Below are 27,964 nucleotides of genomic sequence, written 5' to 3'. Positions count from 1 at the left end.
TAGGTAAAGTTCCCATGATGAGTTTTTGGTGAGTTTTTGACTGGCATGAACAACGCCGTTCTTGATGAATCATTTTTCCTGACGAAAAATATTCTGGTTCTTTGGATATTTTAGATACAGAAAAAAAAACCTTACACATTCCCTTATGGACTTATCTACCATAGATGAAAGAGGTGACAACCTGCTAAGTTGGAACAACGAGTAGTTGTCATCCTTTAGAAAAACTGATGAGTGTGGGCAAATAGTTATGTAAAAAAATCGATAAATAAGATAATAGAGCTGAGTAAATTATCCAAAGAGAAGAGAAGCAGGTGCCTTAGGAAGACATTGCAGAACCGGATGGAGCTCTGGTGGCGTTAACAGTTGAGGTTCTAGTTGAGTATATTTCATTTGTTTTTGGCCCCTTCCCGACCCCCATGAATCCTACAAAAATGGTGGCCACCTGTTTGCTTTTTTGCTTAATTTGAATGGACCCAACTCCCAAAACATCAGAATCACTAGAATCTGCAAATTTTGTGAAACTATCAGATCATCACCCTTACATCATAATTAAACTACAGTCTTTTGAGTCCACAAAAATGAAAAATGTTTCCAATAATTTTACCCCAAAGTCAAAATATGTTGGTGGGTGAAATATTCTTAAAAACTTGACTTAAAATATATTCTGTATCTTCTATCCTCGTGCTTAGAATTTTTGAGCAATCTTTCATCCTTCCTGAACAAGATGTTTTGGATCTTATTGATTCTAAGTATCTCACCTTTGGTCACTGAAACCTGCGTGCTATATGCCGTGAAATCTCCGATGAATCCGGTAGCGTTCCCTCTGCAGGAGTATGAATCGCTGTCAGCTTGGGTGACATTTTGCAGAGTTAACTTAAGTTTTCTTATAGTGCCGGATAAGTCAATGCGATTTCCGTAACTTGGATCCACCCAGATGGATGCAAATATGTTATCTCCACAGTTGAAAATTTTTTTTAAGCTGTTTTCAGGAGGAGGAGAACAGTGATCGCCTTGTACAGAGTTGAATGGTTCTGTGGATTTAATTCAAATAATTACCTAGAGATTGCACAGTTTTGCTAATTTTTATTACAAAAATTATTTATCAGATGAGGATTGTCTGCGTCTTGTTTTTCTGATATAGTTCCGAAAATAACAAGTTACGCTATCCATTTGGGGTATTGCTGTTGAGTGAAATGGTGGTCAAGTGGCAGTGGATCTGATACAATGTGGCAGAATTCCATTTAGACACTGTGAATTAGAAAATGTATAATTCACTAAAGGGATTATCCAGAAGTTTGTTTTTTTACCTCTGGGATAAGAACTTACCGGCTAACTGGCTGATCTGCCCTGCAATGATCTCTCCCATCTCAGGCGGCCATTCTACTGCTTTCATTGACCTCATGTCAACAGAGCAGCTCTTTCTCTTCCGGCCTGCTATGTTGACAGGGCATCACTGCTGACGTCATGCTGATTGCCAGCTAGCTCCCCACAGCTAGAAAGAGGGGAGCTGGCTGTCAATGAGCATGACATCAGCAGTGAAAACCTTATTGATCGACAGAGCAGAATGGAAGAGAAGGAGCTGCTCTGCTCGCATGACGTCATCGAAAGCGGGAGAATCGCTGGCAGAGCTGGTCCGTGACAAATCTGAGCCAGAACAGATCATCACAAGGCAGCACAGGCGGGTAGTTAGCCCCATAGGAAAAAAATAAAAGTCCTGTATAACCCCTTTAATTTTTAGGTCTTTAAACTGAGGACTGACTAATGTAGTTTCTACTTTGATGACATCTACTGGCTAATGTATGCATATGATATGAGTGTTAGGTAGTCACATTCTCCTCACCATAAACTTCCTGAAACTTATGGGAAGTGTCTCCCACCTTAGTGCTTACACACCAGTGCTCTGGAACAAACCAGAACAGGTCAGTCCTTGCTTAGCCAGGGGAGAGGACGATTGGTCTTCTTTACAAGGAAGAACTACTACACCCATAATCTAATTCCAGCCCATGTGGACAACGTTCTCCACATACAGTGAAGGAAATAATTATTTGATCCCTTACTGTTTTTGTAAGTTTGCCCACTGACAAAGACATGAACAGTCTATAATTTTAAGGGTAGGTTAATTTTTAACATTGAGAGATAGAATATCCCCCAAAAAATCAAGAAAATCACATTGTATAAATTAGATAAATTTATTTGCATTTTGCAGCGAGAAATAAGCATTTGATCCCCTACAAACAATTATGAGTTCTGGCTCCTACAGACCAGTTAGACACTCCTAATCAACTCGTTACCTGCATTAATGACAGCTATCTTACATAGTCACCTGTATAAAAGACTCCTGTCCACAGACTCAATTAATCAGTCAAACTCTAACCTCTACAACATGGGCAAGACCAAAGAGCTTTCTAAGGATGTCAGGGACAAGATCATAGACCTGCACAAAGCTGGAGTGGGCTACAAAACCATAAATAAGATGCTGGGTGAGAAGGGGACAACTGTTGGTGCAATAGTAAGAAAATGGAAGAAATACAAAAATGACTGTCAATCGACATGGATCTGGGGCACCATGCAAAATCTCACCTTGTGGGGTATCCTTGATCATGAGGAAGGTGAGAGATCAGCCTAAAACTACATGGGGGAACTTGTTAACGATCTCAAGGCAGCTGGGACCAAGAAATCCATTTGTAACACATTATGCCTTAAAGGTTTAAAATCCTGCTGTGCCCGCAAGGTCCCCCTGCTCAAGAAGTCACATTTGCAGGCCCATTTGAAGTTTGCCAATGAACACCTGGATGTTTCTGTGAGTTAGTGGGAGAAGGTGCTGTGGTCAGATAAGACAAAAATTGAGCTCTTTGGCATTAACTCAACTTGCCGTGTTAGGAGGAAGAGAAATGCTGCCTATGACCCAAAGAACACTTTCCCCACTGTCAAGCATGGAGGTGTAAACATTATATTTTGGGGGTGTTTCTCTGCTAAGGGCACAGGACTACTTCACTGCATAAATGAGAGAATGGATGGAGCCATGTACCATAAAATCCTGAGTGACAACCTCTTTCCCTCCGCCAGGACATTACAAATGGGTCGTGGCTGGGTATTCCAGCAAGACAATGACCCAAAACATACAGCCAAGGCACCAAAGGCGTGGCTCAAAAAGAAGCTCATTAAGGTCATGAAGTGGCCTAGCCAGTCTCCAGACCTTAATCCCATAGAAAAGTTATGGAGGGAGTTGAAGCTCCGAGTTGCCAAGCGACAGCCTCAAAATCTGAATGATTTAGAGATGATCTGCAAAGAGGAGTGGACCAAAATTCCTCCTGACATGTGCGCAACCCTCATCATCAACTACAAAAAACGTCTGACTGCTGTGCTTGCCAACAAGGGTTTTGTCACCAAGTATTAAGTGTTGTTTGCCAGAGGGATCAAATACTTATTTCTCACTGTAAAATGCAAAAAAAATTATCTAATTGATACAATGTGATTTTCTTGATTTTTTTTGGGATATTCTATCTCTCAATGTTAAGATTAACCTACCCTTAAAATTATAGACTGTTCATGTCTTTGTCAGTGGGCAAACTTACAAAAACAGCAAGGGATCAAATAATTATTTCCTTCACTGTAGTTGCCTTCACAAAGGAGTGATGCTTTCCATAGTCAGGAATGATAAGGCTGAGCAATGGCTCTCTTGCAATACTGGTCCCCTTGTGTGTCTCCGGCTGAAACCATTGCTATCTGATTTCCATGCTACAAACTTTGTCTGCCCTACCCCTTTGTTATAGGGAACGATAGCATCAGAACCATGAGTAACTCAATAATTCTATATTGTCGCCACAAGGACCCAACCCATGAAGATACCTCTTCAGAGAAGCATTACTTAGTTTTTTCCCATAAATATTCAGTAAATATCTAGCCGCCCTGAGAGGCCCTAGATCTGCTTACAGTTCACAAGTGAACAAAACCTTCTACATAAGAAAAAGCATTTATCCTACGGTGCTGTGCGCTTTTTGGTCTAAGCAGAGAGAGGGAGGCAATGGAGCATAACGATACTGGCTACAACAAGGAACCAGGAAAAATGGCGGCATCCAGGTACCTGGGGCAGCATGATGGCTCAGTGGGATTAGTAGTGTAGCCTTGCAGTGCTGGGATCCTGGGTTCAAACCCATCTGCAATATGTCCTATCCGTGTTTCCGTGGGTTTCCTCTCACACTAACAAGACATCCTGATAGAGATGTAGGAACACTGAGAAAAACACCTGTTCTTGGCACAAACCTATCATGGAAATGAGCCAAGTTCAGCTGAAGTCGCCTCCAGGGAGTTCCCAAGCTCCTTTGCTCAGCCCTAGTCACTTTGCCATTATGCATAGCGTCAAGGGAAAATTAGTACCTCGACCCGTGTGGGCCACAAAAGAAAGGAAACTGGAGGCCCTCACAAAAAACTGATCTTTCAGTGTAGCAAGCAATATTAGAAATGTGCCGCCACAAGTAACCATGAAGCTTATGCCTCTGATCTATGCAGAAGATGTAAAGTGCCATGCCTGCTACTGGACGCCCATATGTTTTACCAGTTTGTTCAGTAAAGAAAACTTTATTTTTTACACTGGTCTCTCTCAGGTCTTGGCCTACATTGTGAAGCGGGAGCATGCTGCCTGGAGTGGCGTATCGCCAAGGTAGCAACATACCCGGTAGCTGCCGCGCCCATTACACATGTGCCCCCTGGACTGATTTCCAGTAGGTATTTTTGTTGCACATTGTGCACTGCTCTGAGGAGCAGCCCCTCACTAAAGGCTAAAAGAGAGGAACAAAGCTGCCATGCCTGTGGTTTGCTGGCTCTTGGCAGCAGGAGTTCAGCAGCTGCACTTCGGCAGATAGAAGAGATGTGGCTTCAATAGCATTTCTTCTGTTTTGCAGTAGTGATTATTATTGTGTCCAGTAGATGGCAGCATTGCTATGTTATAACACAGGCTGGAGTCATTAGTGAGATCAGTCTGTGTTGCCCAGTATGGAGAGAGGAGAAGGGGAAGACAAGAAAAGTCCTCCTTCTCTCTACAGTATATAGCTCACCTGCCATTCTAAATGGACTCCTCTGCGGGACTGAGCTAATTGCACAAGTCAATCATTTTGTTACTGACTTTACAGGGTGATCATGAAGATACGGCCTCTCTGTGATCTGTACAGGTAGCTTTTTCAGTAAAATCATGTTAACAGTGTGCACTTCCCCCCACCACTCAAAAGACCCTGCCTCCCAGTGTCTCCTTCTAATCCCAACCAAGAACCCCTGCCACACACTGTCTCCCACAATCCCCAAGAACCCCTGCCACCCACTGTCTCCCTCTAATCCCCACCAAGAACCAATGCCACCCAGTGTCTTCATCTAATTCCAACCAAGAACTCCAGCTTTTCAGTGTCTCCCAGTAATCCCCACCATGAACCCCTGCCTCCCACTAATCCCCACCAAGAACCCCTACCTTCCAGTGTCTAACACTAATCCCCACCAGGAACCTCTGCTACCTCATGTATCCCTCTACTTCCCGCCAAGATATTCTGTCACTCAGTGTCTCCCACTAATCCCCACCAAGTTTCCATGCTGCCCACCTTCTATCTGTAATCTTCACCAAGAACCCATGCCACCCAGTGTGTACAACTAATCTCCACCAAGATCACCTGCCACTCAGTGTCTCCCTCTAATCCCCACCAAGATCCCCTGCCACTCAGTGTCTCCACATAATCCCTGCCAAGATCCCCTGCCACCCAGTGTCTCCCTCTAATTCCGACCAAGATCGCCTGCCACCCAGTGTCTCCCTCCTATACCCAACCAGTGTCTTCCTCTAATCTCCACCAGGAAGTCATGCAACCCAGTGTCTCCGTTAAATTCCCACCAAGATCGCCTGCCACCTACTGTCTCCCTCTAATCCCCATCAAGATCCCCTGCCACCCACTGTCTCCTTCTAATCCCCACCAAGATCCCCTGTCACCCAGTGTCTCTATATAATCCCCAACAAGAACCCCTGCCACCCAGTGTCTCCATCTAATTCCCACCAAGAACCCATACTACCCATTGTCTCCATCTAATCCCCACCCAGATCCCCTGTCAGTCAGTGTCTCCCCCTAATCCCCACCAAGATCCCCTGTCACCTAGTGTCTCCCTCTAATTTCCACCAAGATACCCTTCCACCCAGTGTCTCCGTCAAATCCCTGCCAAGATCCCCTGCCACCCAGTGTCTCCATCTAATCCCCACCAATAAACTCTGCCACCCAGTGTCTCCATCTAATTTCCATCAAGAACCCATGTCACCCAATGTCTCCATCTAATCTCCACCCAGATCCCCTGCCACTTAGTGTCTCCCACTAATCACAACCAAGATTCCATGCTGCCCACCTTCTCTCTCTAATCCCCACAAAGAACCCATGCCACCCAGTGTCTCCATCTAATCCCCACCAACATCTAATGCTACCCATTATCTCCCTCTAATCCTCACCAAGAACCCCTGCCACCCAATGTCTCCATCTAATCCAAACCAAGAACCCTTGCCACCCAGTGTGTCCCTCTAATCCCCACCAAGATCTCCAGCCACCCAGTGAGTCCCTCTAATCTTCACCAAGAAACCCTGCCACCCAGTGTCTCTGTCTAATCCCCACCAATAACCTTTGGCACCCAGTGTCTCCCTCTAATCCCCAACAAGATTCCCTGCCATCCAGTGTCTCCCTCTAATCTCCACCAAGTTACCCTGCCACTCAATGCCTCCCATTAATCCCCAGCAAGATCCCAGGCTGCTAACCTTCTCTCTCTAATCCCACCAAGATCCCTTGCCAACCAGTATCTCCCTCTAATCCCCACCAAGATCCCCTGTCACCCAGTGTCTCCATCTAATCCCCACCAAGAACCCTTGTCACCCAGTGTCTCCATCTAATTCCCACCAAGAACCCCTGCCAACCAGTGTCTCCCTCTACTCCCCACCAGGATCCCCTGACACTCAGTGTCTACCACTAATCCCCACCAAGAACCAATGCCAACCAGTGTCTCTCTCTAATCCTCACCAAGATTCTCTGCCACCCAGTGTCTCTCTCTAATTCCCACCAAGATCCCCTGGCACTCAATGCCTCCCACTAATCCACAGCCATACGCCAGGCTGCCAACCTTCTCACTCTAATCCCCATCAAGGTCCCTTGCCAACCAGTGACTCCATCTAATCCCCACCAAGAACCCATGCCAGTGATACCACCCACTGTCTCCGGCTATTCCCCACCAACATCCCTTGCCACCCAGTGTCTCCCAATAATCCCCACCGAGAACCCATGCCACTCAGAGTCTTCCTTTAATTCCCACTGTCCCCTTTTAGTTCAAAGTAATGTCCCACCCTTGCTTCCTTCCTTCACATATCTCCATTGCCCATTTTTGCCCCCCCCCACCTCAAACTTCCCCTGGCTGGAGATGTGATCCTTTTTTATCTTTTCCTCCCCTTTTTATCCTTCCCTCCCCAAAGAACCCCTGGCAAATTACATCACCACCCCTCTTGCCTCTTGACGATTTATTCCCCTGTCTTCTATTTCTCCCAAAGAGCATTGATATTTTGTCCTCTCCAACCCCACAGAATTATGTTAAGTAATGTTATCCTTCATTTCCCCCTTCCCCTACTGTAATAGCAACATCTTTTTTTTATATTTATCTCGTGTATACAAACTGTAATACAATATTTAGTCTAATTCACGCATCAGTATTTTGGTTAGTAATTTATCCTTATTTATAAACCAAAACAAGCAACCTTGTTGTAACTCACAGTGCTGGTCAGGGCGCAGACTGACTGCTCTGCTGGCCAGCACTGTGAATATGTTAATACTGAGCACTGCTGACGGCAGTAATCCACAAAACACAGGTTAAAACCTCCAGATCCACTGACATTTGGACCTCAAAATCGAAAGATTAAAAAAGAGTCATCATTTAATTGTATTTCGAAGAAAGAAAAGTGATTTATTCCATGACCAAAGTATGTGAAGTTTCAACACCAGCAATGATCATTTTTCAATTTTTCATTTTTTCCATACTTTAAGAATGGAAAAAAATATTACTTTTATTTCTTTGAAATACATTGAAATGCTGCCTAGTTTTTCGATTTATATATTAATTTTAGGGATCACCGGATCTGCTAACTGTAATTTAAATTCCGTAGTTTGCTCGAATTTAGCCAGGAAATTCGATTTGCATCAAAATTATTCAGTGTGAATAGAATGTTCCTACTTCTGCTCATTCACATTGATGGTCAATTGTCCAGCTGCTGCGCCAATCTGAGCCTCTGACCAGCTCCCTCTGGACTGCTGTGCAGCTCCCTCTGGCCTCTTCTTTCCTTCAGCACTGCTCATGGTGTCCACTTCCGGTATGCTTACTCTGCGCTGGGGCTTCTGGCACTGAGTAAGCCATTTACGTTTGTTGGAATAATGCTTATAATTGTATATATTGCAACAATTACTATTTAGTACTGTTTACTAGTGCATGAGTTTCTGTCTCCAGCAAAAGTGTTATATTGCCAGTAAAAAAAACAAAGAAGTTGCTGTTCACTCAGTGTGTGTAGCTGGACTTTCACTTTGCAAGCTGACAGACAAGGTGCTAAGATCCTAAATTGTAAGCAAATACCAGTTGTAAGCTGTGTTATCTTTGTTCCTGAATAAAGGGGCTGGACAATACGAAGATTAATCCACTGCCAACAGTCTATAGCCCAGAGATCCAGGGACCCAGAAAACTAAAGACACAGAGAACAACCCAGAGAAGAGAGAACAACAGTGTACTAAGAAGAAGCAACGATGGCCACCAGCAGCAGCTCTGTGAAGTTCACAGTGCCAAATCTTACAAACACTTTTGCCAATCATGAAAATTCAAGGTAAAGATGTTGCTGATAAGACTAGGTACATGGAAATACACACAGGAGTCTAGACCTGACCCACTGCCTGAAGACTGGGTAGAGAAGGATCAATAAGCACAAAGCACTGTCTCCCTCAGAATAAATTATTATTATTATTATTATTTATTATTATAGCGCCATTTATTCCATGGCGCTTTACATGTGAAAAAGGGGGTATAATACAAGAACAATTTCAATAATCTTGAACACAATGTGACAGCGACTGGTACAGGCGGAGCGAGGACCCTGCCCGCGAGGGCTCACAATCTACGAGGGATGGGTGAGGATACAGTAGGTGAGGGTAGAGCTGGTCGTGCAGCGGTATGGTGGAGCGGTGGTTACTGCAGGTTGTAGGCTTGTCGGAAGAGGTATAAATGATGATCAGATTGTGCTTGCATGTAAATGTGAAACTGCAAAAGAAATGTGGAAAAACCTGCTGAAAGTGCATGAAAGGATAAATCTCAGCAATAAACTCTATTTAATGAGAAAACTGTATCAGTCTAAGCTAAATAAGAGCCAAGATATGCAGGATTACATAAGAAATATTCCAGAAATTGTAGAGTGCCTGCGTGGCATTGGGGAAGATCTAAATGATTTCCATGTTGCTGCACTACTACTAAGCAGTCTACTAGAAAGCTATGACACACTTGTAACTGCACTAGATGCACGCTCAGATTGTGAGCTTACAGTGGAGTATGTCAGAGGAAACCTTGTAGATGAGGATAGGTGAAAGACAGAAAGTATAAGCAGCAGTAGGGTATCCAAAACAGAATCTGCTTTAAAAATCCAAGATCTATCCAAAAATAAAAGTAATTTGAATGAAACACGTGAGATTTTGTGTTCAAGAACTCAGGGCACCAAAAGGCTGACTGCAGAGTCTGGAAAGCTAGAATGAATCAGCTGAAAAAGCAAAATAATCATCAAAGGGTTAAAAGTGCCATTACTGAAGTTGCGTTTACTGTTAATGCAAGGACATCAAAGCATGCATGGTGTATAGACTTTGGGGCAAATAGTCATATGATTAATGATAGAATCTTTTTCTCTAACTTTGACCAAAGTAAGTCAGAGAAAATGATCTTGGCTAATGGTTAGTATATGAATTCAGAAGGAAAAATCAAAGATGAGTTGTACCAGCTAAAATGCAAGGAAAGTGTATACACTGCTAAACATGAACAGCACAAAAATTGTATCCATGTATGGCACAGGCGTCTTGCACATAGAGACCCAGAAACAATAAGAAAGTTCAAAAACAACTAGCTGTCTTAAAGGAAAAATGTCAAGAAAATCCTTTTCTAAGAATAATACTACAAAATCAGAACAGCTACTGGACTTAAAACACACAGATGTTTGTGTTCCAATGAGTATTCAAACTCATGGAAAGAATTTTATCACATTTATCGATTATTATTCAACATACACAGCTGTCTATCTGCTTCACAGCAAAGATGAAGTCCCAGAGAAACTTGAAATATATTTTTCTTAATTATATAACAAATTTGGGAGAATGCCAAAAATTCTGTGTGCAGATAATGGAACTGAATATACAAGTAATGAGACAAAAGCGTTTTAAGGAAAAATTAAATTGTGTTTCAGAACACTGTACCATACAACCCTACCCTGAACAAAATGGTGTAGTGAAAAGAAGGAACCAGACACTATGTGAAAGTGGAAGAAGTATGCTATTTGACCCAGATTTGCTAACAACTAGTGTTGAGCAAGTATGTTCTATTAACCCTTTTGCCGAGTATGCTCGGGCCGAGCTCCGAGTATTTATAGATGCTAGGAATGTCTATTTCTTACACATTCCTCACATGTAATAAAACTGTCAAACAGTTGCAAATCATGCACACGGGAGCGATTCAACCATATCACCGAGCAGCTGTAAATACTCAGAGCTCGGCCCGAGCATACTCGGACAGAACATACCCGCTCAACACTACTAACAACATATTGGCGAGAAGCAATCATGACAGTTTGATATCTTCAATACAGAGTACCAGGTAAAGCTACTAAGAAAACTCCATTTGAGATATGTAACAGCAAGAATCTTGAACTACAACACATAAAAATATTCAGAAGCAAAGTATTTGTACATATTCCCAAAGAAAAACGTACAAAGTGGGAATCTCATGCGAAAGAAGATATCCTTGTGGGCTATAGTAAATCCCAGAAAGGGTATAGAATCCTGCACCCAGAAACAAACAAGGTCACAATAAGCAGAGATGTAATGATTGATGAGAACTTTGTGTCGCTAAACTTTCGTGTCATCATATCAGTAGTCCAGCTGAAGCAACAACAACCTTAGTCACAATTTCAAAATATCAAGGAAAAGGATGTAGAAGCTTGGTTAGGTTCTTCAACCACTGAAGAAGCAACAGAACAATCAGATGAACCTGAAGTCAGGAGATCGTCAAGATCAAACAAGGATATACCAGCTAAGTGTCTATCCTACTTTGTTAAAACACTACCTTAGTCAGAGTCGCAGTCATGGGATGAGATGCAACAACTACCCGTCCATGAAAAACTGAAGTGGATTAATGCTGCTAATGAGGAAATGAAGTCCCTTCACCAACTTCAAACTTGGAAGCTCACTAAACTACTATAAGGCAAGAAAGCAATCAAACGTAAATAGGTTTTTAAGACTAGGTATGAATCTGAAGGCAAGGTTCAAAGATGTAAAACAAGATTAGTCACAAAAGGATATTCTCAAAAATATGATGACGATTATGATGCCACATTTTCTCCAATTGCTAAGCAGACCACATTCAGGATTAACTACTGTATAAAAGATGTTTGTCAGACATTTGGACATCAAAACTGCCTTGTTAAATGGTGACACTAAAGAGGATTTGTACATAACTCAACCTGAGGGTTATATCAAAAAGGATGAAGAGAACCTCATTTGCAAACTACAAAAATCTCTCTCTGGTCTTAAGCAATCAGCAAGAGCATGGAACACAAAAATGAACAAAGTTTTATTAGAAGAAGGATTTAAAATCGGTCAGGCAGATCCATGTTTATACACAAAATGTACAGATGGAAAGTGGATGTATATTCTCTTATATGTGGACGATATGTGGACGATATGATTATGGTTCGTCAAGAGGAAATAATAAATGCAAAGATGACTAAAATTCTGAATCAGAGCTTGGAAATGGGACATATTATTTAGGAATCTAGGTCCAAAGAGAAGGAGATGAAAGCTTTCTTGTAAACCAAAGTGCAAAAATAAACTCTATTCTGAATAAGTTTGGAATGTCAGAAGCCAAATGTATATCAACTCCATTGTCCACAATAATTGTCAATAGGGGGAGGTAGAGGTAATATGCGGATGATGTATAATTGAAAGTAACCAGATACACACGGCAGCTTGAAAATGTTAGCATACTGTACGTGCAGACGTTAAGTATTTGCCGTGGTTTTGTCTTGTTTTTTTCTGTGCAGTTTTGCCACAAAAACGGAAGGGTTTCCTATTACCAGCAAAATGAATGACAATCCTGTACTCTCATGCACTCGCTACTTATTTTTTCCTTGCAGATTTGAAGCGGATGTAATTTTTTTCAGTCTTCTTGCATAATTGTTCACCCGTTTTAATGAATGGGGGAAAAAAATGCATCAAAAATGCATGCACAAAATGAGTCAAAAATGCGCATATTTTAAACAGTATTTTTCCTGCCGAAACATCAGTATTTGCAGCAGATACAAGTGAACTGAGCAAGGCCACGCATGTCTAGTTGGAATGTGGCTAGAAGTGTGCTTATGGCATACTTGTCATCACATTACCGCCAGTGCCGACAAAGAATCTTGACAGCACGCGCCGTGCGAGGATTAACAGGTTTGCAGTCACATACAGTGACTGCAGACTTTTGTGCCAAACCTGGACAACCCCTTTAATGCATTATACATTTTCTAAGGGAATTCTGGCACACTGTAGCAAATCTACTGTCACGCGACAACCGTTACACTCACCAGCTGTAGGATGAGTACCGGGAAGTCACTAATTTCAGTGGATAATCCATATCTACATACACAGATAGAGATGCCTTACCTTCTCCGATTGTACATGTCGATTTTTCTCCAGTCTCTGTTTTTCTCTCACATTTGATATTTTGAAATGTCCCAGAAAATGATAATAAATTAGAGCCATTAGTGCTATAAATGCAAAGTTGTAGAATTATCGTGAAACGTCTAATAAAAGAGAGACTCCTGATATCGAGGTCACTTTGAACAGTGCAAGAAATTGTGCCAGAATCTCCTTCAACAAGATCCAGATAAGGTGGGCTTTGAGTTATATACTCACCAGACAAGCCTGGAATAAATAGACATAATTAATAATAATATCTTACGGTACCACCACATAGTAACTACATATTAACCATAACAAAGTGATTGAATGGTACCGCCACATAGTGACTACTGTCACATAGTATCTACTACACAGTGAATGAATAGTAGTCACTGTGTTGTGTTACTACGCCATCAATGAGTAATACCTCCACATAGTGACTATATAGTACACAAAAACAGTGATTGAATAGTTCCGCTACTGAGTGACTACAGGGACTGAATAATACAACTAGTGACTATGTATCCAGAACACAACACGACCATTAAATAATACCGCAATACAGTAAGGTATATATCAGATGACAGGTCTGAAATAAGGAAAGAAAGCCATAAAACACTGAAGAAACTGTAAAGATAGTGTGTGACAGAAAAACAGTGAAGAAGATTAGTGTATGAGAAACGGACTGCTGAATTACCAGCTGTTAACATGCATTACCCATAGCCTTAAATGTTGAGGTCAGCAAAGAAAAGTCTATGAAAGAGTTAAGCCAGCACCAGGACTCGTTCATCCAGGGAAGACGTCCTCAGGAAAGATTTACTGCAGGATCAGCAGCCTAGGGTCAGCGGTGCTAATACCCAGACTCCATGTATATGCAGTAAGTGATTAGAAGAAAGGTAGCACACACCATAGGTATGCGGCTTCTGCAATCTTTATTTGGATAAAGACATGAGGGAGCAGCGGTGCAGGAGGAGTGCAGTGGGGGCTTTGGGGGGGGGGGGAGAACGTTACTGGACTAAGGCCATTTCAAGCTTGATTGCGCTTCTACGGGTGCAGATCCGTAGAGGCGCAATCAAGCGTGAAGCGGCCGTAGTCCAGTAACGTCCCCCCCCCCCCCCCGCATCCTCCTGCACTGCTGCTCCCCCATGTCTTTCTCCAAATAAAGATTGCAGATCCCGCATACCTATGGTGAGTGCTACTTTCTTCTATTCACTTGCTGCATTATATGTTGAGGTCACCTTGCCTGTGTTTGACTTAAAGAGCTTGAACTGGGTTGGATAAAGTCCTAGGAGACCTCAGAGTGTTCCATATGTTTTCAGGGCAGCTGGAAACTTTTGATTCCCCGTAGATCTTTTTTTTAAATTGCCAAAGCTGGAGATTTTTAATTTTCAAAAGATACGCTCGTCTTTAGAACTTGATTTATTGAACGAGTTTATTCATAATTACACTTTATTTTCTACGGGATTTAGGGGCAATTGTTTCTCTGCCAGTAGACAATGATGATGATGTACTACAGTCCAATACTTGAGCGCACAAGACAGATGGTATATTCTGCTCAATAAAAAGAAAAGAAAAGTGGCAACAGCAGCCAAGGTAGAAAAACTGGATTCATCTTTATTACTTTACCACAGATAAAGGGAAGACGGCGGCATTTCGACACTAAATGTTTTCCATCCATAACCATAGAAGTGTTCAATCCCCAAAATTGGAATGAAATTCAGATAATTGGTTCTCTGTACCTTTCCAGACTACAAAGACTACATTTATATATCTTAGTCAGCACTGGATGGGCGCCCAATATATTGATGTATAAACTAACTTACTTTCTACCACCACAATGTAAATATTTGCATAAGTTGGTGTTACATTAGAGCCCATGGCGGTACCATGTCACTGTAAATAAAAATAATCTTTAAATAAAAAATAATTGTTGTAAAGTACAAATTTCAAAAGATCCAAAATGAATTTGTAGCTTATGGGGTGCACATAAAGAGCAGGCCAGTACATCAAGTAATGCCCTTATCATGTACAATCAACATGGATAATAAACCCCTCTATAAGATACCTCACACACTTTTTAATATGTGTACAACACATCCACTGATTCTAGGGAAAGAGGAGACATAAGGAATTCTCTTACTATCTTGTCCCAACTGAGTGCCACTAAGGGCTTCACTTTGTGTTCTATTTAAGACCCTGGTTCTATGCTGATCCAAAATCTTTTTGGGATATTTACACTGTGAAAACTTACCACACATGGTATTAACACCTTATAAATCTATTGTCATCAGAGGTGACCTTTCTAACTCTCAAAAGCTGACTTCACATTACAGTGTATTCCAAGAGGCATGAGAACACATTTAAGAGCAATGCTATTTAACAATGATTCATTTTGTAAGAAGTTTGAACTTATCGCTAACAAATAAGCCATTGATTTTTGATAATTTTACTGAATGTGGAGGACCAGAAATCTTTTCTTATGGTATCAAATTTTCAAAATACAAAAATAAGATGGATAATACAAGGTGATTCACTCGCTACTTTACCGGGAAAAATTGCTGTAACTTCTAAAAGAGAGGAGACAATCTTTTGTACTGAAATTTGGAGCCTACATACTTTGGTTCATGAGAAACTGATGTTTTAAAGCAGGAGTTGAAAATGTCCACCCTTCGTATCCAAGCATGCCCGCACACACCATTCCATATTGTTGAATGTATTCCACGAGACGTCTGGTGTCATAGCCTGAATCTCTCGCTGTATGTTCTCTCATAGTGCCTGTAATTTTAGTGACTTGTTCCTGTTCATCCAACCTTTCAAATGGCTCCAAAAGGAAAAAATCTGGCGGTGTTAAATCAGGTGATCTTGGTGGCCGCAGTCCCCTTGAGATTTCTCTGTCATCAAAGAAAGCTTAAATACATGGTTTGGACAGCGTATTTTGACCTCCAAACGTCCTTATAAACTCACTTTGGCACCTTTTTAAAGAAGCACTCATCCCTTTAAAGTTTTTGTCCTCTTAACATATTGCAATCATATTATATGGCACTGTGTACTTACAGTTGCTCATTTTACCTTTCTACCCAGCTAAATCTTCTCCTTTCTCTGCAATATGTAGAACAGGAAGTCTCTTTTCCCTGAATTTATCATCCCCCTCTTCAACCCCTGATCTAGCTGCTCCATCCTCCCCCCTGCCAGGGACTTTTGCAATGACTTATGAGTCATACAGGGAAAATTGACCTCCTGTTTCTACATAGAGCTTAGAAGAATATAGCTAGTCAGTTTTTAATCATGTGATGTCATAGAGCTAGTGGAAAAGAGAAGAATTAGCTGGGTTGAAGGGAAAAATGAGCAATTGTAAGTACAAAGTGCCATATAACATGATGATTACAATATATTAAGAGGATAAACATTTTGATGGGAGTGCTTCTTTAAGGACTCAGTTTTCCAATAAGTTTTCAGAAAGAAAACACGCTCCTCTGAACTGTATCTGTACATTGTTAACAAATTGAGAAGTAATTTGGCAGGAGTGAAATGCAAGTGTGGCACCCCAGGGGTCTGGTTTCCACAGTAACGGCAATGTTATGTCTGAGAGCAGGTGGGAGGTCTCTTGGTCAGGAATCCTATGCATGCCACACCTCCTGCCCAGTCCTGGGAGGGGAAGGACTTCCCCTATATAAACCTGGGGCTGAGGCAGGGTTAGGGAGTTCAGAGGGAGAGTTCAGCCAGGAGGGCTGACAGGGAGCTGTGGCTCCGGCTGGGCCCAGCTCCTGGGCCATGCCAGGAGTAGAGAAGAAGTAGAGACAGAGAAGAGAAGCAGATATAGGAAAGAACATCAGGAGCTCTGTGGGAGCAGTGCTACAAGGAGTCAGGGGCTGGCAGCTGCAGAGCTCGCCCTGACTGAGAAGTTATCACCGGACCCGGAGTCCGAGGCTGTGGGGACTAACTCCTATCCAGCAGCAGAAACCGACCGGCAGGGGATTGCAGGTCCTCTGGCCCAGAAACCCGAAGGCATGGTCACACGCGTGGGACCAGCACCGCCGTCGTGGAGCGGAAGCTACTAGAAGGCCCCGAGTCACCGGCCATACGGGTGAGCACCACACGGTACACTCAGGGACATGGGCTACTTATACCCGCTTCTAGCAAGGTAGCCAGAAGAGTATCGTTAGTTTGGGAGGCCTACAACTCCGCCTGGCCAGGGGAGATCCCATCTGCTCAAGGACTGACCAGGCCCCAATCGCTAGCCAGTACTCCGGGAGGGTCTATCGTTGTCACCAGTAAAGACCCTGAACTACACCGTACCGTCTCTGAGTGGTTCCTGCTACCCCCATCATCCACGTCGGCTGCCCTGAGGCCATACCCCTCCCGTTGGGGGTTATACCATCCCCGCTGCACCATCCTTCCACCGGCCTCAGCGGTCTGCCCTGCAGCGGCAGCTCCAAAGCTGCATTCAACGGGTGGCGTAGTCATCCAACATCCACTGCTAATAGACCGCCACTTAGTTTGGCTCCCTGGGCACGGACCGGGTCACTGCCACGAGACTACAACCCTCAAACGATCCGGCTCCGGGTAAGCTTCCGCGTGCGCAACGCTGCGCGACACAGGCCCAGGGGCGCGTCAACTTTTGGCGTAGTCGGCAGGATCTCGTGCCCGCAACCACCGGGTACTGCGTGCCTGAAAAAGACTGTTCAAACTTACCAGTGGTGAAGATTCCCGCCATCCGGCGCCATCTTCCGCTTCCTTCCCGCCATCGGTGGAGTTTTCCCGCCATCCGGCGCCATCTTCGGCCTTCTTCCCGCCATACGTGGAGTTTTCCCGCCATTGGACGCCATCTTGAGGACGCCGCGCGGGAAGAAGAGGGGCGTGGACTCCGAAAGCGCACGAGAACTGAAGCCCCGCCTCACGTCCAGACGTTGCGTAAGGTCCTGGAAGGAGCCCAGCAGACGCCGACGTCACAGGAGCGCGACGGAAGGTCCTCAACCCTGACGATCCACTGCGGAGCCGCGGCCTACGGAAGAGGATCATCGCAAGGTAGGCCACGGTCCACTAGGGGGGAGAAGGATGTCGGATACGGAGGAGAGCTTCACCGCTTCAACCCCCGCCAGCGCCACCGCTGTTGCGGTCATGCCTTTCACCATGCCCTATATCCCGGGGGCAGCCTGGCTACCCCAGTACTCAGGGGAGTCACATACCCTGCATGACTTTAGAGAAAAGCTGGATAGCCTCTTCCAGGTGTACCCCCTCACAGAGGAGCAAAAAGTGGGCATCCTGGTGGCCCAATTAACCGGGGCAGCCCAAAGGGAGGTAAAGTCCTGGCCACCTGGGAGGAGGACTGTCGCAGAGATACTAACCCAGCTAACCGAGGAGGAGCTGCAGTACTACCAATACGAGGAAAGCCAAGAGGACCCGGACGGGTCTGAGGACTACCCTCAGGAGGGAGCACAAAGAGGACATAGCTACTGAAGGGAAGTAGCGTGAATAAAGAGCTGTAAATAGTTACCCGTAAGGGTACAAGGACTGCTGCTAATTAAAATATGGTCCCCGTTGGGATTAGTGAATTGTTCCCCGTGTGTCCCTATCCCTTACCAGGCTGAGGACTGTGAGCAGCCATCCCCTATCCCTTACCAGGCTGAGGACTGTGAGCAGCCATTCCTTATCCCCACTGGCCGAGGACTGAGAGCGGCCATATCCTGTAAATAATTATGTGTTTCTAGTTATTTTTAGGAGTCCTTGGTGGATTTACCGGGAATCCTTGTACAATTGGTTGGAGCGTAACCCAGGAATGGACTAAAAGACTGTTAAGGACTCGGGGCAGGACAGACCCCTACCTGGTTACGTCTCCCTGTTTTGGTGAAATGGACACCTTGCTTTTCTTCAAAGACTGCACCCGGTTGCGGACACGCCGTAACCATCTTTATGTGTTTTTCTTATTGTATTATTATTGTTTATACCTTGTTATGTTTTTCTAAAAATATGTTTAGTCCCGGAGTACTAAATTTCACTAGGGGGGAATGTGGCACCCCAGGGGTCTGGTTTCCACAGTAACGGCAATGTTATGTCTGAGAGCAGGTGGGAGGTCTCTTGGTCAGGAATCCTATGCATGCCACACCTCCTGCCCAGTCCTGGGAGGGGAAGGACTTCCCCTATATAAACCTGGGGCTGAGGCAGGGTTAGGGAGTTCAGAGGGAGAGTTCAGCCAGGAGGGCTGACAGGGAGCTGTGGCTCCGGCTGGGCCCAGCTCCTGGGCCATGCCAGGAGTAGAGAAGAAGTAGAGACAGAGAAGAGAAGCAGATATAGGAAAGAACATCAGGAGCTCTGTGGGAGCAGTGCTACAAGGAGTCAGGGGCTGGCAGCTGCAGAGCTCGCCCTGACTGAGAAGTTATCACCGGACCCGGAGTCCGAGGCTGTGGGGACTAACTCCTATCCAGCAGCAGAAACCGACCGGCAGGGGATTGCAGGTCCTCTGGCCCAGAAACCCGAAGGCACGGTCACACGCGTGGGACCAGCACCGCTGTCGTGGAGTGGAAGCTACTAGAAGGCCCCGAGTCACCGGCCATACGGGTGAGCACCACACGGTACACTCAGGGACGTGGGCTACTTATACCCGCTTCTAGCAAGGTAGCCAGAAGAGTATCGTTAGTTTGGGAGGCCTACAACTCCGCCTGGCCAGGGGAGATCCCATCTGCTCAAGGACCGACCAGGCCCCAATCGCTAGCCAGTACTCCGGGAGGGTCTATCGTTGTCACCAGTAAAGACCCTGAACTACACCGTACCGTCTCTGAGTGGTTCCTGCTACCCCCATCATCCACGTCGGCTGCCCTGAGGCCATACCCCTCCCGTTGGGGGTTATACTATCACGCTGCACAATCCTACCACCGGCCTCAGCGGTCTGCCCTGCAGCAGCAGCTCCTTAGCTGTACTCAACGGGTGGCGTAGTCGTCCAACATCTACCGCTAATACAGCGCCACTTAGTCTGACTCCCTGGGCACGGACCGGATCACCGCCACGAGACTACAACCCTCAAGAGATCCGGCTCCGGGTAAGCTCCCGCATGCGCAACGCAGCGCGACACAGGCCCAGGGGCGCGTCACAAGCACCACACAAACTACCAACGTGCATAAAGTCTATCTCATAGTGGAGGCAACTGGCGAGTTGACAATTTGGTGAGACCACTTGGCTAGAGGATGTTTCTCATCGCTGTCTCTCACTTCTCATAAAGATATTCAGTCCAAATTTCAGTACGGTCGACCGTCTCTTTTAGAAGTTACAGCAATTTTTCCAGGTAAGGTAGAGAGTGAATCACTCTGTATAATCACAGTGAATATGCCAAACAAATGAAATGGTATAGGGAATTACAGATTGGGCCTTGAATGTAACTGACAAAATATCAACATTAAAAATAAAGGACATCCTGTACCTAGCAGACGGATACAGGATAGAAATCAACGGGGAAGACACATAACTCCCGATGGCTCTAACATTGCTGAATCAGGTTCCTCTGATGATACTTTCACTACAAATCAAGATTCTTTTTTTAGTACAAACCATCAAAGGTCACAAATCAGGAGGAGAAGCTGTAAGCATAAAAAATATCGAAAGAAGGAAGAATAGATAGCAACAGGAACTAAGGCTAAGTGCACACGCAGCGTTTTTAATGCAATTTCGCAATGTTTTTTTCCACGCGAAAATGCATCAAAAACGCTATGTAATCCTTCTGCCAGCTAATGCAATGACAATTCTGATGTGCTGTGCAGATGATGCGGAATTTTCCACTCAGGATTGTCATTGCGTTTAAATACGCACCATGTCCATTGTATGTAGCGTTTCTGCAGAATTTCCCGCCCATTGACTTTAATTGAACCGCAGCAAACCCACAGGTATAAATATATTTGCGGATTTGCTGCGGTTCTTTGCTGCGTATTTGACTAGTCAATGGGTCAAATACGCTGCAAAAACGCACATACAATGGTACTCGGGTTGGCTGAGGAGGACTACTTCTCCCATCATCCGACCGCTGGTCCCGCTGATAACAGCGAGAGCGGCGCGGCTGAGGGGAGCAGTAGTCTCCTCAGCTGAGCCAGCGCCTGTGCAGGCTGTGTGTAAAAAAAAAAAAAAAGTAAAAAAATTAAGAAAACACTATTCTCACCTGTCCGGCGCCCCCTGTGTCCTCCCGGTCCTCACGATGTCCCCCGGCGATGTGATCATCCCAGCGGCTGGCGGTGTGCATCGCTGCTGCCGGGACTAAGTTCACATGAGGTCATCAGCTGAAGATTAGCTGAAGAGCTCCGGAACCTCCATTTACAGCACCAGTGCTGCGTGGGAACATTCCTGAGAATGTCCCCATGGACCACTGATGCAGTATGTGGTCACCAGAGCTGATCAGCTGATCTTCAGCTGATGAACTCAGGTGAACTCACTCCTGCAGCAGCATGTACACTGACAGGAGTGATTTTACACTCCTGTCAGGGTACAGAGTGCTGTCTTCTGCAGCAGTCACATCAGTGATTGATGTGGCTGCTTTAGAAGTGACCCGGATCACTGAGGGACAATCTGGATTATGTCGTGACGGCGGACAGGTGAGGGATATGATTGTTTTTTATTTTTTACAGAAGATCGAGGGATTCGGGGACTGGGCGCATAATAAAAAAAATTATTAAAACCGTGTGTAATTTTATTTCAGTAAAATGCTTTTGACGCGCCCCCTGGGCCATATTCTTTAGGGGAATACCCGGAGCCGGATCAGATGGGGGTTGTAGTCTCCGAGTGGCTGTGACCCGGTCCGTGCCCAGGGTGTCAAGCTCAGAGTATGTGGCAGTCCTACAGATGTTACAAAGTTCGTTATGTCGACTACGCCACCCGTTGAATTGCGGTCACTACGGCCGCCGCTGCAGCAGGGTCCGCTGAGGCTGATGGTGTTGGTGCAGCTTTAGATGGTATAACCCCCAACGGGAGGGGTATGGCCTCAGGGGGTCAGGTGCAGAGGATGAGGGTTGTAGTGGTGCAGCGTAGATGATAATTAAAGACAGAGTCGGGTTGTGCAGTTCAGGGTGTTTACTTACTGCAGATGTTCCGGTCACTCCGGCCTTGAGTGACCACCCGAGCCGTGCTGCGTCCACCAGGTCCTGGATTCAGCCAACCCCCAAGCAAGTCCGGAGCGTGTCCCTGAGCCCTCCTTCTTGTCCTTTCTTCTGGCCGTCCCCACCAGGGATCCACCTAGGTCCAGCTCCCTCGGGCCTTCTGTTGGGAGACCCTTGGCCTTGGGTTCCCTGACCCTACACGTGGTTTGCCTTCAGGGTGGATGTGGTGGGTGGCCGTGGCAGATCCTGCCCACGGCCTCCGGTCTCTGGCTGAGGTATGCTTTAGCCCCCACCAGTTTGGGATCCGGTACCCTATTGCCAACTCTTCACCCTAGGTTTGTATATGGGTTCTCAGAGTTCCTTTTTGTTTCCCCCTCTGGGTCTCTCTTTCTCCTCTCTCTCTCTGGGGCTTGGAGCTGCTCTTCTGCTCTCTTCCTCTGGCTTCTCTGCAAAAGGCTGACTGACTGACCGACCTCTCACAGACTGACTGACCCTGATCTTAGATGGTGCCCACCTTATATACTCCCTCTATGTGTGAGCTCAGGTGACCAGCACCCAATGAGCTCCTATCTTTACCCAGGCTGCTCCCCCTATCTGCCCCTACACTACTGGGATGTACCACCCCCCTCCCACTCCAGCCAGGAACAGACTCGGTCGTACCTGCACATTTCTAAGTGGGAGTACCGTTGGTCTGCTCCTCGGAAATGGGATGTGTGTAGTGCATGCAGCTGACTGAGCTCAGTTCCACACTCCATCCTTACCCGGGAGTGGAATATCACACCTCTGGGTTGAGGTGCAATACCCCTGTAGCAGCCGAATCCTCAGGGTGCTACATTCCCCCCTGGTAAATCACAGCACGTCCTCGGGCTGTAAGATATAAAACACCAAACATACAATTTTTTTTTTTATATAAACATAATAAAACATATAAAACAACATATATTAGCAGCATCATTAAACTTTTCATATAAATAACATTCTCGTAGTCTCTGGTCCCAACGGGGACTACAATAACAGCAGCAACAGTTCACTGTGCCCCGACGGGCAACTATATACAGCTTCTACTCCGCTGTACTCAACGACGACGTCCTCCTGCTCTTTCTTTGTGGTTACCTTTAACTTCAGACCCGTCCGGGTCCTCTTGCTCCTCCTCACACCGCAGCTCCTCCTCCGTCAGGCGATGCACATGGAGGGCGTAGGGTCCTTTGGCACACTTGTGCCGGGTGAAGGTGACCTCGTCCCCTATATACAGGTCTCGTCCTCTGTGTCCCTCCGGTAGGTGGGACTCAACGTCTCTTCTTGTCACGAAGACGTCGCCTGGGGTGCGGTGATCTCGGATGAAGCCCCACCCGTGCTGCATATTAAACTTGATCACAGTCCCGGTGGAAGGGGGACCATGAGCTGCACGGGGACTCCTCCTGGCCCGGCTCTTCTGCTCCGCGCTCCTTATCTGGGCTTGTTGTTCCCGGACCCGCCTCTCTCTCCGCTCCCTCTCAAAGACCTCGAGCTGCTGGCGGCAGCACTCTGCACGCTCCGCTGCGGCTGCCCGGGTCTCCTGAGTGAACCCCATGAGGTCTTCTCCGGTGGGGTCCCACTCAAACTGGGTCTCTTCTAGCGGGGGCGAGATCCTCTTTATGGGCTTTGGAGCCGGGATCAGGGGTTCATCTAGGGGTCTCTCTTTCCGGAGTCGGGGATGGTGAAACTCCGGTGGCCAAATAAAGGGCTGCCCATCCGGGCACGTATGTTGGGCGAACAGATCTTCTCCCAGATGCGGCACTCTTGGTTTTATGGGCGCGGTGGTGGTGGCGCCCGGGTTGCCCAGGCCTTGCGGCCAGGCCTGGGGCACCTGGAAAGTAAAGGGCACCGTAAGGACGGCGGCGCCCTGTGTTACTTGGCCCTGCGACCAGGCCGGTGGCTCCGCGGAGGTAGGGGGCGCTGTTGGTATTGCGGCGCCCGGGGGTACTAGGCCTTGCGACCAGGCTGGTGGTACTTCCTGCTTGGTCACGCTCGGGGTCGAGGCGTGTGACGTCACAGGGGTCGCGGCTGCGGCTTCCGGTTGAGGCCTAGTCTGTGGCGGTGACGTTGCGGTTACGGGCACGGCAGGGGGTACTTCGGGCTCTGCGACGGGGAGCTGGGGCAGGTACGCGGTTTCCCGGTTTGGGGTAGAGACGTCCCCTTTACCTGCCTCCTTTCGTTCGGCTCCCTTCTCGGCGCCGTCTCCGGCCTTCAGTCCTCCTGCGCCATCCTCAGAGGCGGTCTGTCTCCTCGTCTCGGGTGGCGTGCTCCGCTGACGAGTCTCGGTCCGCTGGGCCATCTCTCGGCTCCACTCCGCCAACGTCTCTCGTTGCACCCGGGCCATCCTCCGTGCGAGGCCCTCCAGCGCGGTCTGCGCACACTCCCGATCTCGGGGGAGCTGTGCCAAGACCTCCACTAAGCCTAGTGGGGTCGTTGCTTCTAGCAGGCTCCTGACCAACGGGTCGGTGCTGCTCTGCTCTCCTTCTGTTGTCTCCAGCAGGCTCCTGGCCAGCGGGCCGGTGCTGCTCTGCTCTTCTCCCATCTCCGGGTAAGCTTCTTCTGGACTCAGCTCTAGGCTTCTTGTCTCCGGGTGCGCTCTCTCCAGACTGCTCCAAGCAACACCCATCTTTGCTCTCTTCTTCTCAGTCCTCCCACTTCGAGGGCGGTCCCGGGGCCACTTGGTGATTGTCAGCTCCAGGGGCAGTTCTTTCACGCTGACAGACACCTCTAGCATCACAGTCTCTGTTGGTGGGGGCGGTTTCCACTTTTGGCGCCATTTTCGGTCCTGGCCCACGATGGGAGGCGGCCTCTTACCACCCTCTGGCACGCCCATAATGGCGTCTGCTCCCCCAAGGCGGGAAATCTTCGGAAATGGCGGGAATCGTCTCCCAGTGGCGGGAAACTCTGCAGATGGCGGGAAAAAGCTGTTAATGGTGGACAACCGGCTGGAATCGATCTGTGATGGAGTCCGATGGCGGGGACCCTCCGGAACCGGCAGGAGACTTCTTTTTGAGGTAAACTCGTTCTTTTCTTCAGGCACGCAGTACCCGGGTGTTGCGGGCACGTAATCCTGCCGACTACGCCAAAGTTGACGCGCCCCCTGGGCCATATTCTTTAGGGGAATACCCGGAGCCGGATCAGATGGGGGTTGTAGTCTCCGAGTGGCTGTGACCCGGTCCGTGCCCAGGGTGTCAAGCTCAGAGTATGTGGCAGTCCTACAGATGTTACAAAGTTCGTTATGTCGACTACGCCACCCGTTGAATTGCGGTCACTACGGCCGCCGCTGCAGCAGGGTCCGCTGAGGCTGATGGTGTTGGTGCAGCTTTAGATGGTATAACCCCCAACGGGAGGGGTATGGCCTCAGGGGGTCAGGTGCAGAGGATGAGGGTTGTAGTGGTGCAGCGTAGATGATAATTAAAGACAGAGTCGGGTTGTGCAGTTCAGGGTGTTTACTTACTGCAGATGTTCCGGTCACTCCGGCCTTGAGTGACCACCCGAGCCGTGCTGCGTCCACCAGGTCCTGGATTCAGCCAACCCCCAAGCAAGTCCGGAGCGTGTCCCTGAGCCCTCCTTCTTGTCCTTTCTTCTGGCCGTCCCCACCAGGGATCCACCTAGGTCCAGCTCCCTCGGGCCTTCTGTTGGGAGACCCTTGGCCTTGGGTTCCCTGACCCTACACGTGGTTTGCCTTCAGGGTGGATGTGGTGGGTGGCCGTGGCAGATCCTGCCCACGGCCTCCGGTCTCTGGCTGAGGTATGCTTTAGCCCCCACCAGTTTGGGATCCGGTACCCTATTGCCAACTCTTCACCCTAGGTTTGTATATGGGTTCTCAGAGTTCCTTTTTGTTTCCCCCTCTGGGTCTCTCTTTCTCCTCTCTCTCTGGGGCTTGGAGCTGCTCTTCTGCTCTCTTCCTCTGGCTTCTCTGCAAAAGGCTGACTGACTGACCGACCTCTCACAGACTGACTGACCCTGATCTTAGATGGTGCCCACCTTATATACTCCCTCTATGTGTGAGCTCAGGTGACCAGCACCCAATGAGCTCCTATCTTTACCCAGGCTGCTCCCCCTATCTGCCCCTACACTACTGGGATGTACCACCCCCCTCCCACTCCAGCCAGGAACAGACTCGGTCGTACCTGCACATTTCTAAGTGGGAGTACCGTTGGTCTGCTCCTCGGAAATGGGATGTGTGTAGTGCATGCAGCTGACTGAGCTCAGTTCCACACTCCATCCTTACCCGGGAGTGGAATATCACACCTCTGGGTTGAGGTGCAATACCCCTGTAGCAGCCGAATCCTCAGGGTGCTACACTTTATTCTGTCCGTGTCTTTTATTGAAAAAGCATTGAAAACTTAACTACACGGTTAGTAATGGGGGCGTTTAATAGACACCCTCCATTACTAACCTGGGCTTCATGTCAGCCACCAATACAAAGCTGACATGAACCCCAACCACATTACCCCACTCACCACTGCTACAGGGCAGTGGGAAGAGCGGAGGCTAGGTGCCAGATTTGGCGCATCTTATTGATGCACCATTTCTGGGACTTCTGAGGGGTGATATTATTAGCTGCAGGGGGGGCCAATATCCATGGCCCCTTCTCTGGCTATTAATATCAGCCTGCAGCTGTCTGTTTAGCCTTTTCTGGTTAGATTTTATGGGGGGACCCTACTTCAATTTTTTCTGGGGTCCCCCTGTAATCTAGCCAGTAAAGGCTAAGCAAATAGCTGTGAGCTGTTATTAATAGCCAGGGAACATTGTTGGCTTATAGCCCCTTCCCCGGCTACTAATATCAGCTCCCAGCGGTCGATTTTCCCTATGCTGGTCATAAAAATGACGCGGGAGCCCACGCAATTTTTTTTTTACATTTTAGGCTACGTGCCCATGATCCGGACGTAGCAGCGCTTTGGATGCAGCATATTTTTGCTGTGTCCAAAACGTTGCTTTCTATTGAACGCAGGTAAATCCACATTTGTTCACTGAACCATGCGGGTTTATTGCATTCAATACTTTCTAGTGGGCAAATTTCTGTTGCGGAGACTAGCGACTCCGCAAGAGAATTTGACATGCTGCGGTCCTGAAAGACGTGCCGCATGTCAGTGTCCGAGGGTTATCCGCAGCCTCAGATGCATGCATAGTGGACATGGGATATCTAGAGATCCCATCTCCTATGCTGTAACACCTGACCGCTTGACGCTGTTAAACATGTAGCTTCAAACCCGCAGTGGCTCGTGATCGTGGCCACGTACCCAAACTAACCCCCAGCATGTCAATTTCTGTAGCGGACATGCTAGTCTCCGCTGCAGATTTTGACCTATTGAAATGTCATTATATGTGGTGGATTCACATGTACCAACAACAAAAGTGCGGCATTAGAACAAGGCGTTTGGGATGCAGCAAAAATATGCTGCATCCAAAGCACTACTTGTTGCTGTTTGTAGGGACGTAGCGGCTAACGAAACAGCTGTGAGCTGTTAATAATAGCCAGGGACTATGTTTGCCTGATGGCACCTTCCTAGGCTAAAAATAGCAGCTCTCAGCTGCCCCAGAAATGACATGAATGGAAATGCTAACGACATTGGGTATATGGGATTAGCTGACACCTACCTCTTTTGTTTGGTGATGACAAGGTGTCAGTCAGACCCTTTCATTACCAAACCTAATTAAACTAAAGTAAGGAGTTAAATAAACACACAGACGCAGAGCAAACACATTATTTGAAGTACAACAGACACATTCTTAAATTAACCAATATACTCACCTCAGTTCTCACGGTAATCCAAGGGTTAAAGCAATGTCCCACATTTCTTTTTTCAAATAACTTTATTTAGCGCCCAACAGCATGCATTTCAGTACAAAAACGCATCAAAAAACGCTTCAAAAACACATAAAAAAATCGGGAAAATGCGTCTTTTTTTCCGCAGCGTTTTT

General features: G+C 46.8%; 1 protein-coding gene across 5 annotated transcripts in view; it reads right to left on the bottom strand.

The window, feature by feature from the left end:
• Window positions 1-27,964, bottom strand: part of LOC141272144 (uncharacterized) — a 327,412-nt gene that overhangs the window by 69,359 nt on the left and 230,089 nt on the right. For all 5 annotated transcript variants that reach the window (XR_012321979.1, XR_012321981.1, XR_012321980.1 and 2 more), the window contains exons 3-4: window positions 12,933-13,193; window positions 759-1,031 (exon numbers count right to left, since the gene is read on the bottom strand). Coding sequence is in view for 1 of the 5 variants with exons in the window: in XM_073682510.1 (XP_073538611.1) it covers window positions 759-1,031; window positions 12,933-13,193 (534 nt within the window). In the remaining 4 variants the exon portion in view is untranslated. The remainder of the gene's footprint in view (window positions 1-758; window positions 1,032-12,932; window positions 13,194-27,964) is intronic.

The sequence above is a fragment of the Phyllobates terribilis genome, unplaced genomic scaffold (genome assembly GCF_046119375.1).
Source record: "Phyllobates terribilis strain yellow unplaced genomic scaffold, ASM4611937v1 Scaffold_5__5_contigs__length_657084704, whole genome shotgun sequence".
Taxonomy (NCBI): Eukaryota; Metazoa; Chordata; class Amphibia; order Anura; family Dendrobatidae; genus Phyllobates; species Phyllobates terribilis.
Note: the sequence above shows the minus strand (reverse complement) of the source record. Positions and strands in the feature narration are given on the sequence as shown.